The sequence below is a fragment of the Artibeus jamaicensis genome, unplaced genomic scaffold (genome assembly GCF_021234435.1).
Source record: "Artibeus jamaicensis isolate MK-2021 breed Jamaican fruit bat unplaced genomic scaffold, CSHL_Jam_final contig_2790, whole genome shotgun sequence".
NCBI classification, from domain to species: Eukaryota; Metazoa; Chordata; class Mammalia; order Chiroptera; family Phyllostomidae; genus Artibeus; species Artibeus jamaicensis.
This window is the reverse complement of record NW_026521616.1, coordinates 3,537,615-3,551,712: the sequence shown is the minus strand read 5'-3', so window position 1 is coordinate 3,551,712 and position 14,098 is coordinate 3,537,615. Positions and strand designations below refer to the sequence as shown.

The following is a 14,098-nucleotide window of genomic DNA, read 5'->3' as shown; positions in this document are numbered from 1 at the left end:
CGCGGTGGTGCCTGACACAAATGTTCATCACCTCAAAACGCCCCCCGAACAACGCCAATTCTCAGCTGCTCTACGGGACTGAGAAGTACAGAATGAAGTCTGGGGGGGCTGGGTTCACTGGGAGCGAAGGGCAAGAATCTGTCGTTGGTTCACCACGAGCAGGTGGCCGGCTGCCACGACCCCTTCTGCCTCCTTCGCCCAAGTGTGAGCGGCTGCCTCCACTGGGAAAGGATAGTAACGAGAGCGCAGGGACGCCTCTGCGCTGTTTCTGCGGAGCTTCAACTTCCAAATGCAGAAAACACAATTTAGTCCAATGATTTCATATCTTCTCTATCAAAACATTTCTTCCCAATGGAATGTTTCTAGACGTATAAAGCTACCATTATTCAGCATTTATTTATTGGGTTTCCGAAGTAGGTACCACACACTATTCTAGGTATCTATAGCACTTTAGTAAAAAATATACACAGACTGTCCCAGATCTTAAAAATTTCTATTCTAACTGCAGAGTTGAGAGATAGCTATACACAGAACAGTAATAATTACTTCAAGAATATGCAAAGAAACACATGGACTATGCAGAATGTGTGTGTGTGCACACCTAATATATAATCCACAGTTATGTAAAGCACAAACATGCATCGAGTTTTCATGCCAGTACCTTTCCCTTCAGTACATAGCCAGTCTTTTTTTCCCTACTACCCAGCTGATGTGTGTTTAGGAAACATTAACAGGTGTTCACAATTAAATATTAATATAAGCCAAAGACAAACAATTGAGAATATAAATCTGTGAAAGGAGAGATAAGAATAACATGCTACCATTTGGATTTCAGCATAAGGAAGTGACTTTCTGATTGTTTACCATTTTTAGATAATCTAGTCCACCACCTCCCTTCAACAGTAGATATTTGGAGAGTTGTGTATGGAGAGATGCACTTATAAAAAGGCACAGAGAGAGAAAGGAGGTAGACAGCTTCGCAAGGTAGATAAAAGCATCCAAGACCAATGGGGGAAAAGTCATGTCTTAAGTTTCATAGGAACATTACTGACATCATAACTCTGCCTTTTTTAGAATCTGAGCATTGAAAAATGGAAAACAGTCACTGAGGGAGGAGTGGAGGCGGCGTATGTGACGGGAAAAGGGCCCCTAAAGATGAACCAAATTCAACAAATCATCATTTTTCAGTGGTGGCTCCTAAAGCAGAGGCCAGAAGGAAACAATGATTCCATTGCAGCCTCCCAGGACCTGCTGCAGAGGAAGTTAGGAGAAGAAACTATTTCTCATCCATGAAACTGAGAAGCAAATCTATGAACAATATAAATGACACTGTCTACAAGCTAAGATAAATACCCAAGAGCCAGCAATGGGAAACTTGGGGAGACAAGCCAAATTTAATAAGCTGATCCTGGATAGTTAAAAGGCTAGAATTTAAAAGCTATGTAAATTCACAGTCAGGAGGGTATAAAACCTAAGATGTGGAAAACTACCAGAAAAACTATTAACAGAGAACAGTATATCATTCTGATAAAAAAATGTCATGTTATCTTTAAAAGACTATCTTTAATCATTTCTTCAATCACATCCTTTGCAATAAGAATCGAACTTGCTCTTTGAAAGAAGCGACTGTCATGAATGGCATTCTAAACACCCCCTTTAATTCCAGATTAAATTTCAAAACATTATGCAAAAGCCTAACATGTGACCAGCGAGTGGCGGTCTTACCCATTCCTGAGCTCCCATTCTGCTGTGGGGGCTTGCTGGCCAGTGGACTGGCTGCTGAGGCTGGAGAAGGAGCTACCTGCTGCTGCCCATGGCCTGAGGACAAAAGAGAAAGATCATTTTGGTGCAAATAATTTGGGTTAAAAGGCTGAAACTTAAGTAGAAGAAATACTCAAAGAAAACAGGAACCTGTGACTGTCAGAGACTCTCACTCATGGGTCGGACCCCACGCCGGGGCAGTCAACAGCATGCAGTGCGTGTGCTAGGGGCCCACTTTTGTCTTCATCACCTACAGGGCTGGCTCCATCTACCTTTCACCTGCTTATAATTAATAGCTTTCAGTTTTAATGAGGTTCTCCCCTAAAGCCTTGCCCATTTCTCTTGCATGAACTTGAAGTCAAGTCACTGGGCTGGATCTCTGACAATACCACTATTTCCATAGCAACAAATCGATGTCATCAACAGAACTGCGTGTTCACGGTGGGAAGAAAAAGCTGGGTGGTAAGAAAAACCTAAAAGCAGTTCAATTGTCTCTGAAGTGATCCTGCTTCAAAGGAAAAAAGACATTCAGAAAGGATTCTACCCTCTCCCTCCCAAACAAAGCCACCTTATTTTGCAACTGATGGTTGATGGAAAATAAGAGTTGAAAGAACCTCAGGTACCGTGAAGTGTCTGTGAACTGTCACAGCAGGAAGAGATGAGAATGGAGTTCAGAAACTAGGTGTGTGAAGGAAACAGGAAGATTAAAAGGAAAAGAGGAGAAATGAACCCTCTCAAGCAGAAAGTAAGAAATGCCAGACCATTAAGGTGTTTATTTGCCCCTCATCCTTTTGAAAAATGTTTATGAAGTTGAAAATGTTAAAATAGCAAAATACATCTAATTGAAAAAATATATAATAGATTTATGGAATTTTATTTTACCTTTGTAATTGGCACTAAAAATATACGTCAAGCTGGGCTGCTCATCAAGAGTGCTTGTAGCACAGGAGCGGAGCTCCAAAAAATTTCCTCGAGTGCCCGAGAACACTAACAGAGGGCGCCGCCGAACAGGCTCCCCTCCCGCCCCTCGGCCCTGCCTTCCCCCGGGACGGGGTCATTCTTGCTGGGTTCCCAAGGCCCTCACTCAACCGGGCCCGTGACACGCCAGGTGTCATGTCCTTCTGGCAATATTACCCCTCACTGGTCCGACTAAATGAGAGTTAACTAAATGACAGTTAACTGTGCCATTAGAGTGAAATTAATTTAGCATAAAATTGAAAAGGTTAAACAGAGTTGTTTATTCTTTAGTTCTTCTATTGGAGAGGAAAATCAAGGCCTCATTTACATAGGGAAAAAAACAGATTCTTGACAATGAGGTTCTGTGTTTACTTTTAGTTTTCCCACTGTCTCTGAATTTGCAAAGTGTCACAGAAATTGAATTGAAAGAACTGCTCTTCTTTTATAGTATGTTTGGAGAAAAAATATTTTGAACCTTTCGAAAAAATCGGTAGGGAAATCATGAGTGAACTTGGGGGAAAATGTATTTTCTCCCTGCTTCATGAAATGTATTCAAAAGAGTGAAGAGATTTAAACATTCAAAGATGGCACCACAGAAACACAGCGACCCCTGCTCTACTCCACCCCAGTTCCGCCCTCCCTTCCCGCTGTCGTCAGGACGTACAAACTCTCCAGTCCTTGTCTCATCAAATGCCTGCCTCTTCTAGTACATTGTTAACCAGGACATGGACATGGGATCATGCTCATCTCTTCTTACCTTTAATTTCTATCAAAATGTAACCAACCTCTACAACGTACCTAGAGCTGTCACTTTCTGAAAGACAGAAAGCAGGACTGAGTTAAGTGTTTCACGGGTAGAGAGTTTCGGTTTGGGACGAGAGGAGTTCTGAAGTGGTGGTGGCTGGCTAAGCATGTGATGTACCTAAATGCCACTAAACTACACACTTAAAAAATGGTCAAGGTATACTTTTTGTTATGCATATTTTACCACAATTTTTAAATGTAACTTAGCTATTTATCTATTCTAAGATGAGTATTTTTGACATTTTAACATAGGTATTAAAATTAGCGTGTTGTGTTCTTTTCTCTGCCGCCACGGAGCTGCGCGGAGGTGGAGGTTTGGGTGCGTTCGAGATTCGGCTCCACCCTTAACCCACCGCCATGGCCGAGGAAGGCAATGCTGCTGGAGGTGTAATGGACATAAATACAGCTTTACAAGAGGTGCTGAAGACCGCCCTCATTCACGATGGCCTGGCACGTGGAATTCACGAAGCTGCCAAAGCTTTAGACAGCGCCAGGCCCACCTCTGTGTGCTTGCACCCAACTGTGATGAGCCCACGTATGTCAGGTTGGTGGAGGCCCTTTGTGCCGAACACCAGATCAACCTAATTAAGGCTGATGACAATAAGAAACTAGGAGAATGGGTAGGCCTCTGTAAGATCGACAGAGAGGGAAAGCCGGTAACGTGCTCGGTTGCAGTTGTGTGGTGGTGAAGGACTATGGCAAAGAGTCTCAGGCAAAGGATGTCATTGAGGAGTACTTCGAGTGCAAGAAATGAACAAATAAACTTGGCTTTTGTTTCTAAAAAAAAAAAAAAATTAATGTGTTGCCCTGGCTGGTATGGCTCAGGTGTTTGGGGCATTGTCCCATGAATCAAAAGGTTGTGGGTCTGATTCCCAGTCAGTGCACACACCAGGGGCAACCAACTGATGGATCCATGTCACTCTCTCACATTAATGTTTCTCCCCCACCTCAAATCAGTAAGCATGTCCTTGGGTGAGGATTAAAAAAATATTAATGTGTTATAATTTCCTTGTAGTAGTACGTAATATAATGGTAATGTAATTATTGGATTCTTAGATTCAGTGAAGTAGACATTAATAATAGCTACCATTTTTGAATGCCTATTTTGTACCAGGTACAAGATTAAGTGCACTACTGCATTTAATCTTCAACCCTATGATATAGACAGTATTACTATACCCAATTAACAGATGAGGAAACTGGGTCACAGAAGTAACTTGCCCAAAGTCACACAGCTGGAAGAGGCAAAATGTCATGCTGCACCTAGATTTGTCGGACTAGCTTCATCTGCTTCACCATGTAGTTAACTTTTAATTGTAAGCAACCAATTGTGGCAGCCAAAACTCTGTAACTACATAGAATGTAACTAATAACCCTAGTATTTGGTAGCTGGGAAAAGTTACTAATTCATTTATCAGAACCATCCTCAACTCCTGCTTTGGTCTCCATTTGCAAATCTGGCACAGGACACAAGGGTCAGTCTCAAAGTAAAGGGATAGCAAACATCCCGGGGCACTGTAAACAGCACCAATTGTCCTTCAGTTTAATGCACCAGGACACAGATACAACTGCTGACCACAAGACATGAACAAAATTGGTCTATAGATAAATAAAAACCTTTCTAAAGTTTAAAATTATAACCCAGAGCAGAAATGTACAGACTCAACTTCTGATAATCTGTTTTTGCCACCTGTAAATCAAGCCATTTTGGTAAGAAGGATCAAGGTCATAATTCTTAAGGTGCTCTGTGCTAACGTCACATCCCTGGCTCTGACCCAGGAGGAAAATGGGATATTTAAAAGCAGATTCTAGTTCCTCCAGTTACTTGCACTCACACCTATCATTTTAATATCATTATAATGATAACTGAGCCACCAGCAGATAAAGATTAGGTAACACACAACGGGGTACAAAAACCTCAAAATCTACTAGTAAGCGCTTTCTTAATGACAGCTACAAAGACTATAAAGAAGAGTCAATCCAATAGTTAGAATTTCCTGTTGGCAGAAAATGGACAGAATTAGCCAGAAAAAAAAATTCCAACTAATGAGTAATGCTACTAAGTGTAAAAAATTAAGTCTATGTAAACCATTAGGGTTAGAAATAGTGTAGGTACAGAGAATATACATATTGATAAAAACATACAAGAGATTTAAAATCATCCAATCCAGTCTGGTATGAAACATGAATTGTGTCTGAAGTTTTATTTCTCACATCTTGAAAATTCTGTAAGTATCTTCATCTGATGTAGTACTAGTATCATAAGACAATTTCAGTGCACATTTTGCAACTTCTCTGCCAGTTTCTGGGCTAGATTTAGTCAATTAATTTTACCAGTCACTGGATTATGTCACATGTTCTGGGTTAGGTGCTAGGAGGATACAAACCTAGTTTTAGTTTTAGATACAAACCTAACTCTACCCAGTAATAACAGAGTTGCCTTGCTCTCACAATAGATAAGTAGAAAACATTTATTTGAAATACACCTGTAAGGTAGTAGTCATTGTAACAAAGCAACTTCTATTGTGGCCCAAGTAACAATGTGTTATTGATTTGGCTACAACGAAATTCAATAGCAAACAACTCTGAACAACAAGATCTTCCTCTCACCCCCCTGCACTTGAACAGATCCTGAAGAAAGGAAATAACCAGTGGAACTGGATTCTGAAACAAAGGACTTTTTCCCAGTTTTACAGTTCTAACCCTGAGCAATAATCTTTATCTTTATTTCAAATACTTTTGCCCCTGAAACACACAATGTCCAAAAAAAACCATTCAATTAAATATAACATAAAAAACATTAGAAATCAGGCAAAGGTGATGAAGTTGGGCACCATCCCCTCTGCTTGACCTTGCTACAGCATCCAACGATTTCAGAGGCGCTTTGCCTTAGATCTTCTCCCCAAAAGCCAAGAATACAATAAATCGATGTGCTCATTTTAACAAAACTTCACTAATGCAAAACAAATGTGATGTTCCAATTTAATATTTTAGAGCTTTACCTGAATAAGCTTCAGCTTTCCCTTTCTAATTTAAAGCACCAAATTACTGTTTTGTGTAGGTACATATGAAAATCTAGAAGGTTCCATTTCTGGAATAAGCATGGTGATGACTATCTAGTCCTAAATCTTCCCACTTCTCCTAAAAACTACACAGAACAACAAAGAGAATAAATACCCACCCCCCACTCAAACCCCCCCCCCCACAGACCACATCTTTTAGTGAAACTAGGGGATCGAGAAAACCCACAAATACCCAATTATGTGAAAGTGAAGCCCCGAACACCTCGAAGAAAGCACAATGGTAAGACATGGATGATTTAAATGTAAAAAATAAAATCACGCAAAGTACTAGAATAAAACATGCGTGAATGCCTTAACTTTGGAGTGAGGAAAACCTTTCTATCGCTTAAAAACCCAAAGTCATAATAAAATAATTGGAAACTTCAACTTCATAAAAACAAAAACATAGCTACATAGCAAAAAACACCAAAAGCATAGTCAAAAAGCCTTTGTAACTCATACTGGGAAAATGGATTGATCCCCTACTTTTTAAAGAACTCTTAGAAATTGAGAAAAGAAAGAAACCACCCAAAAGAAAAACAGACAATACAACAGTCAGTTCACGAAGAATAAAAGGCCCTTAAACATTTAAAGGGATGCTCACCTTTCTCAGGAGACAAAGTTAACTACATGGAGATGCCAGTTTTCATCTATCACTTTCGTAAAAATTCAGAACATTAACAACAGAGTGTGCTGTTAATGTTCATACAGCCAAACACAACTGTGGAGAAACCAGTGTTTTCATGCATTGCTGGTGGGAATGAAAAATGATACCAACCTATGGAGGGGACTGCAACCATACCTACTTACCTCTCTACCACATTTACCCGCCCCCCGCAGCAAACTCACCTCTGGCAATCACCCCCCCCTCCACCCATGTACCTGCATTTAGAAAGTTATTCATTGCAGTCGTGTTTTAACAGTGTGAAAACAACTCAAATATCCATCAAAGGACTGGTTAAATTACAAAGACACACAACAGAACTTGCTACAACCGAAAGGGTCAGGCCAGTTTCTGGCCCTCTGGACTGCTCCGGACTCAGCTGTCCCAACTCAAATGACAGCCCCGAGGCTTAATCGAAACTCTCTGACCCTCCTGTACCTGGAACAGCCCGGCTCTTTACCAAACCTGTTGTCCCGTCTCACATCCTGGAACTGAGGCACGGGCCTAGAAGAACAAGAGACTAACCCCTTCCCCCTATGCACTCACAAATCTCATGCTTTTTCTTTTAAAAAACCCCATTCCGGCCCCCCCCCCCGCCAGGAAGTGCAGCATCAAATAAAGGCACTTGGATCAGATCATCTGGATCGTCCCGCCTCTATCTCTCGTATATTTCTACAGTAACTGTTTTTTTTAAAAAGAGAAAGATCTCTAAGTATACATATGGAACTATCTTTAGGCTGAGACCTTTTTAAAAAGCAGAGTAGCCCGAGCTAGTGTGGCTTAGTTGGTTGCAGTGCTGTCCCGTAAACCGGAAGGTGGCAGGTTCGACTCCCAGTCAGGGCACACGCCTAGGTTGTGGTTTGATCAGTCTGTTTGGCGTAGGAAAGCACTCCCAACATCTAGCCGTAGAAGTGCCAGAAGTGTCAGTGTTGAGTAAAAAGAAAAACAGTGGGGAGGTTTCTTTAAGGAATCTAACCAATATTTCTTCAGTCCTGAAAAAAACTCAAGGAAGAATCTGGTTCCTAGACCCCCAACCAAATTGCTAGTTTTATTAAAACTAACAAATCAAATGGAACCCAAAAAGTAGAATTTCTGATCTGTGAAGAGGTATTCATCTGAGTGTTACAACCTATAAAAAGCATTTTACCTTCATTATAGGGCACTGGATTGCCAATCTTTACTCCAACTGCTTCTGCTGATTTCAAAACATTTAACTCCATCAAAATAACGACTCTCCTACAAAGTCAAAGAAACAGAAACAAGTTAGAAAAAATAAATTCACGAGCCCTTCAAATGACAAGCTACTTAAAAAGCTTTCCCCCAATAATCATTCTGATAAAACTATTTCCCTTTGTCAGCTGGTTTCATTGCTGAATAACTTGCAAAGTAGGTGATGGCAATTGCTACATAAATATTTCCCCTAATCTTTCACTGCATCATTATCAAGGCTTTTTATGATCGCAGGGTTTTCATTTCCCATCTAGTCCCTTAATTAAAATGCAGTGTCCCTGCTACACACCGTATCTTCACAGAGCAAATGACATAAGAATTTAGATTATTAAACACAAGAATATGTGGCACAAGACACGATCTGTTTTCAGAAACATAACACTTATCTAAACAATTACTTTTCCTGCTGGAAACCAATATGACTGTAGACATTTTTTAAAATGTAATTCTTATCTAAGAATATATAGTTCTTTGCCCTATTTTTAAAAATTCTGCTTAAAACCCTGTAATAACTTCCCAAGGGCCATAGGCCCCTCCAAAAAAACAAACACCCTCCCCTGCTGCCAAAAACACACACACAAAAAAAAACCCTCCAAGAATCGTTTGTGTGGCCTGCAGACTCCTTTCAGGTCCTGGTGATGTTACGCTCTCTCCTGCCACAGGGCCTTTGAGTATGCTGCTTTCAGATCGGGACGCCTTTCTCTTATTCTGTTTCATCCAATACACTCACTTTGATTAGGGAACCATTGGTTTAGGTCAGGTTTCTCTTACACCCTTTTTGATGGCCATGACTGCTTTTCCTCAGATCACTTCTCTCAGGTTTAATTAATATATATGAACATACAATTATTAACATGTAAAATGCTTGTTTGTTTGTTTATGCACACAGGGGTGGCCAACAGTAGGTTTACAGTTGTTCGTATGCAAAATAATACATTAATTGTAAAGATGAAGAAACTGCTTTGTGTACTCATAACTGTAAACCTACTTTGAAATTAAGGCTATAAATCATTACACCTATATTATTACCCTACTAACCACACTCAAGCAGGTAGTACCGGTACTTCTGCCCAACTCTACATTATCATTGTACATTCATTATTTGATTATCTATTTCTCCTACTAGACTGTACTTTCGATGAGGGTAGTTAATGCCACCACTGGTCCACAGTGTTGCCCAATACAAACTTGAATAAGAATGTAATGATCAGCCCTGGCTGGTGTGGCTCAGTGGATTGAGCACTGGCCTGTGAACCAAACGGTCCCCAGTTGAGGGCATGCAAGACCCAACCACACACTGATGTTTCTCTCCCTCTTTCTCCCTCCTTTCCCTTCTCTAAAAATAAATATATTTTTTAAAAAGACGGTAATGATCATGTCTGTATTCTAAAGAAAACTACAACATGAAAAAGGAATCTTAGGGGAACACAAGTGAAAGCAGGGAGACCAAGGGAAAAGAGCTGATGGTGGTAGCAGCGCAGAGAAAGGAAACATTTAACAAGTGGGTGGGTGGGGCACTGTGTCTACGTTCTTTAAATGGGCTGATAGCTGTTGTTTTGAAAATTATGTACGAATGATCAGTTCATGCTACTTTTACTAGCTTTCACATCAAGGTTATATTATTTCAATAAAATAAGCTTGAAACTATCTGTTCCTGCAAATTTAATACAGATACCCTATAAAAATTATCTGATATTTAGTAGTGGGTATTTAGTTATCTTCCAAAATTATCCAAATTATGCCAATGGAAGCTTAGAAATAACTTAGCATTACCCTAATACCAAAATCTCTTTTTAAAAAATATTTTACTTATTTATTTTTCGAGAGAGGGGAAGGGAAGGAGAAAGAGTGGGAGAGAAACATCAATGTATGGTTGCCTCTCATGCGTCCCCTGCTGGGAACTGGCCTGCAATCCAGGCATGTGCCCTGACTGGGAATCGAACCTCGATACTCTGGTTCGCAGGCCCGTGCTCAATCCACTGAGCTATGCCAGCCAGGGCCCAAAATCTTAAAATACTTAAAAAAACAAAACCCTTTTTATCTTATAATATATATATATATATCCTAAATAAAATGTTAGCAAAATGAATCCAGCAGCATATTAAAAGAATAAACCTTTCCCAGTTTACAGAAAACACAGATTAGAACACACTACGTCTTTATTGGGTTGCAACCAGTAACATACTGGTTTCTCCTCAATGTGTGGTTGCCTCTCACATGCCCCCTACTGGGGACCTGGCTCAAAACCCAGGCATGTGCCCTGACTGGGGATCGAACCTGAGACCCCTTTGGCTTGTGGGCTGGCGCTCAATCCACTGAGTCATACCAGCCAGGGCAGAACACTTTCATCACTCCCAAAAGAAACCCTGTACCATCCCCTGCCCCTGAAAACCATTAATCTAACTTTTGCGTCTGTGGATTTGTCTGTTCAGAAATAGAACTCTTACATAATGGTCATGAGTATGTTGCCTGGTATGCTTTCTCCAACAGATGTTCTTAATTCTAGTAATCTACTCAGAAATAATAGCATGAACACATAATATACAAGGATGGATGCTAAAGCCCTGTTTGGGATAAACCTAAATAACCATCAAAAAGTCAATAAACTAGGACATATGCATACAAGGCCCCAGCACAGGCAGGAAAGAATACAAGGCATGCGCCACCACGCTGAGGTGGTGGAATAAGGCAAAGCCCATGGGGGAGGGATTCTGTCCCTGACTGGAGAGAACGGAAGCCTAGGTTTTGTACTCAAGCCCAGCAAAGCTCTCCATCCTCTCCCATGACTATGCCCTAGAGGACACAAGTAGATAGAAAGCACACTTAAGTATTCAAAAGTAGCCTGGAGTAAAAGATAAGAGGTCCCAAGTGGGAAGGTTGGCAAGGAGATATACCTAGCCTCAATACGTCAGAACAAATATGAAGTCTGGACAGAATTGCCTGTATTAAGCACAAACAAGGTAAAAAAGAAATGCTGTGGCAACAATGTAACACACCAAAATGTATAAAGATGAAAAGGACAGAGGAGGCAGAGACAATGAAAGAATCTGGTCTAGAACATAAGCCAAGAAAGAGAATAATACTTCTCAAGAGTGGTTTGCAAAATAAATAAGACTAAGAAATCAATAAGTCACAAGGTGAGATAAAACAAAAGATTAAGAAAAAAGTGGAGACTAAAAAGCTAAGGAAAATTCAGAATAAAGGTAATACCATTATACGTCTAATAATTATAAACATCAAGGAAGAGAATAGAGACAGCCAAATACTGAACTACTATTATGTTGGAAAATCTTGAGGTTATCCAATGCATGCAGTATAAAAAAGATTAAGCAAACTGAAGATCTGCATGGAAGACAAAGGTATCCACAACGTAAATAAACTGGAACTCAAATGAAATAGAAAATAGCATTACGGAGTAACACACAGAAAAATATCATCAAACAGAAATAAATGAATCAGCAGAATGAAAGGGCATATCATGTCCCAGGGGCAAAAATAAGAACAATTGACAGTGAGACCGTTGTTCTGATTAAGTTACTGAACTGGAAACATAAAGAATTCTTTCATCTAATGCACAGAAACCATTCAAATTTCATCAATTCTCTCAATGATGTCCTTAGTATCAAAAGGATCCAGTCCAGAACCTCTTGTTATTTAATTATCACATATCTTTGGACTCCTTTAATGTAGAACAGCTTCTTTTATTTCAGGCTTGAGATTTTGAAGATCAGAGGCTGGTTATTTTGCAGAAAATCCTTCAATTCACTGCGGACTTCTCAGACTGGGTACAGATTACGCATCTTTGGCAAGAAAGTAATTGTAGTGAAGCTGTGTTCTTCTCATTGCATCCTATCAGGTAATACATGATTCCTATTCGTCCTGTTACTAGTAATGTTAACAACCATCAGCATAAGGTGCCGTCTTGCCAGTGTCCCCACTGTAAAGTTGTCATTTTTCCTTTTACAATCCAGTCACGTTTGTGGGGAGGTACTTGAACCCTATTATAACCTGTTCCTTATCACCCACTGTTTCAACATCTGTGCTAAGGCTTGAATGACTAACCACTCAAAAGATAGCCAGCCACCTCCTAACCCCTGGAACTTGTGACTATTACCTTACATGGCAAAGAAAACTCCTCATAGGTGTGATTGAGTTAAGGACTGAAATGGCGAGATTATCCTGGATCACCTGAGGAACCCTGAAAGCAATCACATGTATCCTTGTAAGAGGGAGGCAGATGCAGATTTGACACCAACAGAAGAGGCGGCAATGTGACCATGGAGGCGGAGAATGGCGTGATGCAGCCATAAGCCAATGCTAGCAATCGCCAGGAACTGGAAGAGGCAAAGAACGCATTCTCCCAGAGCTTGCAGAGAGTGCAGTCCTACCGACACGGTGCTTTCAACCCAGTGAAACCAACGTCAACTTCTGGCCTCCAGAAAGAATAAATTTCTGTTGTTTCAAACCTCCACGTTTATGGTAATTTGTCACAGGAAGCTTATATAGCACCTGCTGACCTTTCCTGAATTATTACTATGATGGTCACCAAATGGTGATACTCTATTATTCCTTCTACTTTTGTTAAATGGCCCTGGCTGGTGTGGCTCAGTGGATTGAGTGCCAGCCTGTGGACCAAAACATTAGGGTTCGATTCCCATTCGGGGCACATGCCTGGGCTGTGGGCCAGGTCCCAGCTGGGGGTGTGTGAGAGGGAGCCAACCAATGTATCTCACACATATCAGTGTTTGTTTCCCTTATTTTCTCTCCTTTCCCCTCTCTCTAAAAATAAATAAAATCTTAAAAAGTTCTGTTTTACCCATATATTCCTTTATTCAGTACGGACTTAGGAGCTCCCCTATTTGATATCAATAGGTTGTCATTTATTACTATACTCATTTTTGATTTTTAAAAATTATCCTAGAGAGTGTAAGACCCTGCAAGCTAGTTTCTTTGTCCTTTTGACACGGCCCCAGCTCCCTTTGGGCATTTCCTTACATCTCCCTGGAAGCCCTGGTTCCTGTCAGTGTAAAACGACATTCAGAAACCAAGATCTGAATGCTAAGCAGGCTCTTGGTTAAGGGGGTGTTGCTGCTCCAAAGCCCTTTCAGTAGAAAGATCTAGAGAACACACACACATGATACACATATGAAACGCAGGCAAACTGTTTCTGTATCTATGTATATCGAAAACCTTGAGCTTACTAATACCTCTAATTTCAATCCAACACCACAGATTTCTCCCTTGACTGGCTCCCACTGTCCTCAATATGTTTATTAGATCAAACTGCCCCCGCATGTAAGCAATCTCCTGTCGCCACCCCCACCACTGCACCCACAGACACTACCTTTCTCACGATGCTTGTGTCCTCAATCTGTGGTTCCTGGTCACCACCACCCAATCAAACAAGCACCCCCCTCTCAGCCCTTGCGTTCCGTCATCTCGGGCTGGGCCATCACCCCTCCCTGCCTTACCTGCCTGGACTCCCTCCTCGCCCCACTCACTCTCCAACCATCTGCTACTGCCCCTCCACTCCTACACCCACAAATGCCCTCTTTACTAGTCCGACTCAACGGCTGGTCAGACCCCCCTGCCTACCCTGCTGGGCTCTGACAGCCCACAC

General features: G+C 41.0%; 1 protein-coding gene and 1 pseudogene across 1 annotated transcript in view; one reads left to right on the top strand and one right to left on the bottom strand.

Annotated features, from left to right (window-relative positions):
* The window catches only part of RPA1 (replication protein A1), a 45,596-nt gene that overhangs the window by 19,173 nt on the left and 12,325 nt on the right, over positions 1–14,098 (bottom strand). The window contains exons 5-6 of the mRNA XM_037133737.2: positions 8,396–8,484; positions 1,726–1,818 (exon numbers count right to left, since the gene is read on the bottom strand). Of these exons, the coding sequence (XP_036989632.2) occupies positions 1,726–1,818; positions 8,396–8,484 (182 nt within the window). The remainder of the gene's footprint in view (positions 1–1,725; positions 1,819–8,395; positions 8,485–14,098) is intronic.
* On the top strand, positions 3,812–4,285 carry LOC119040675 (40S ribosomal protein S12-like; annotated as a pseudogene).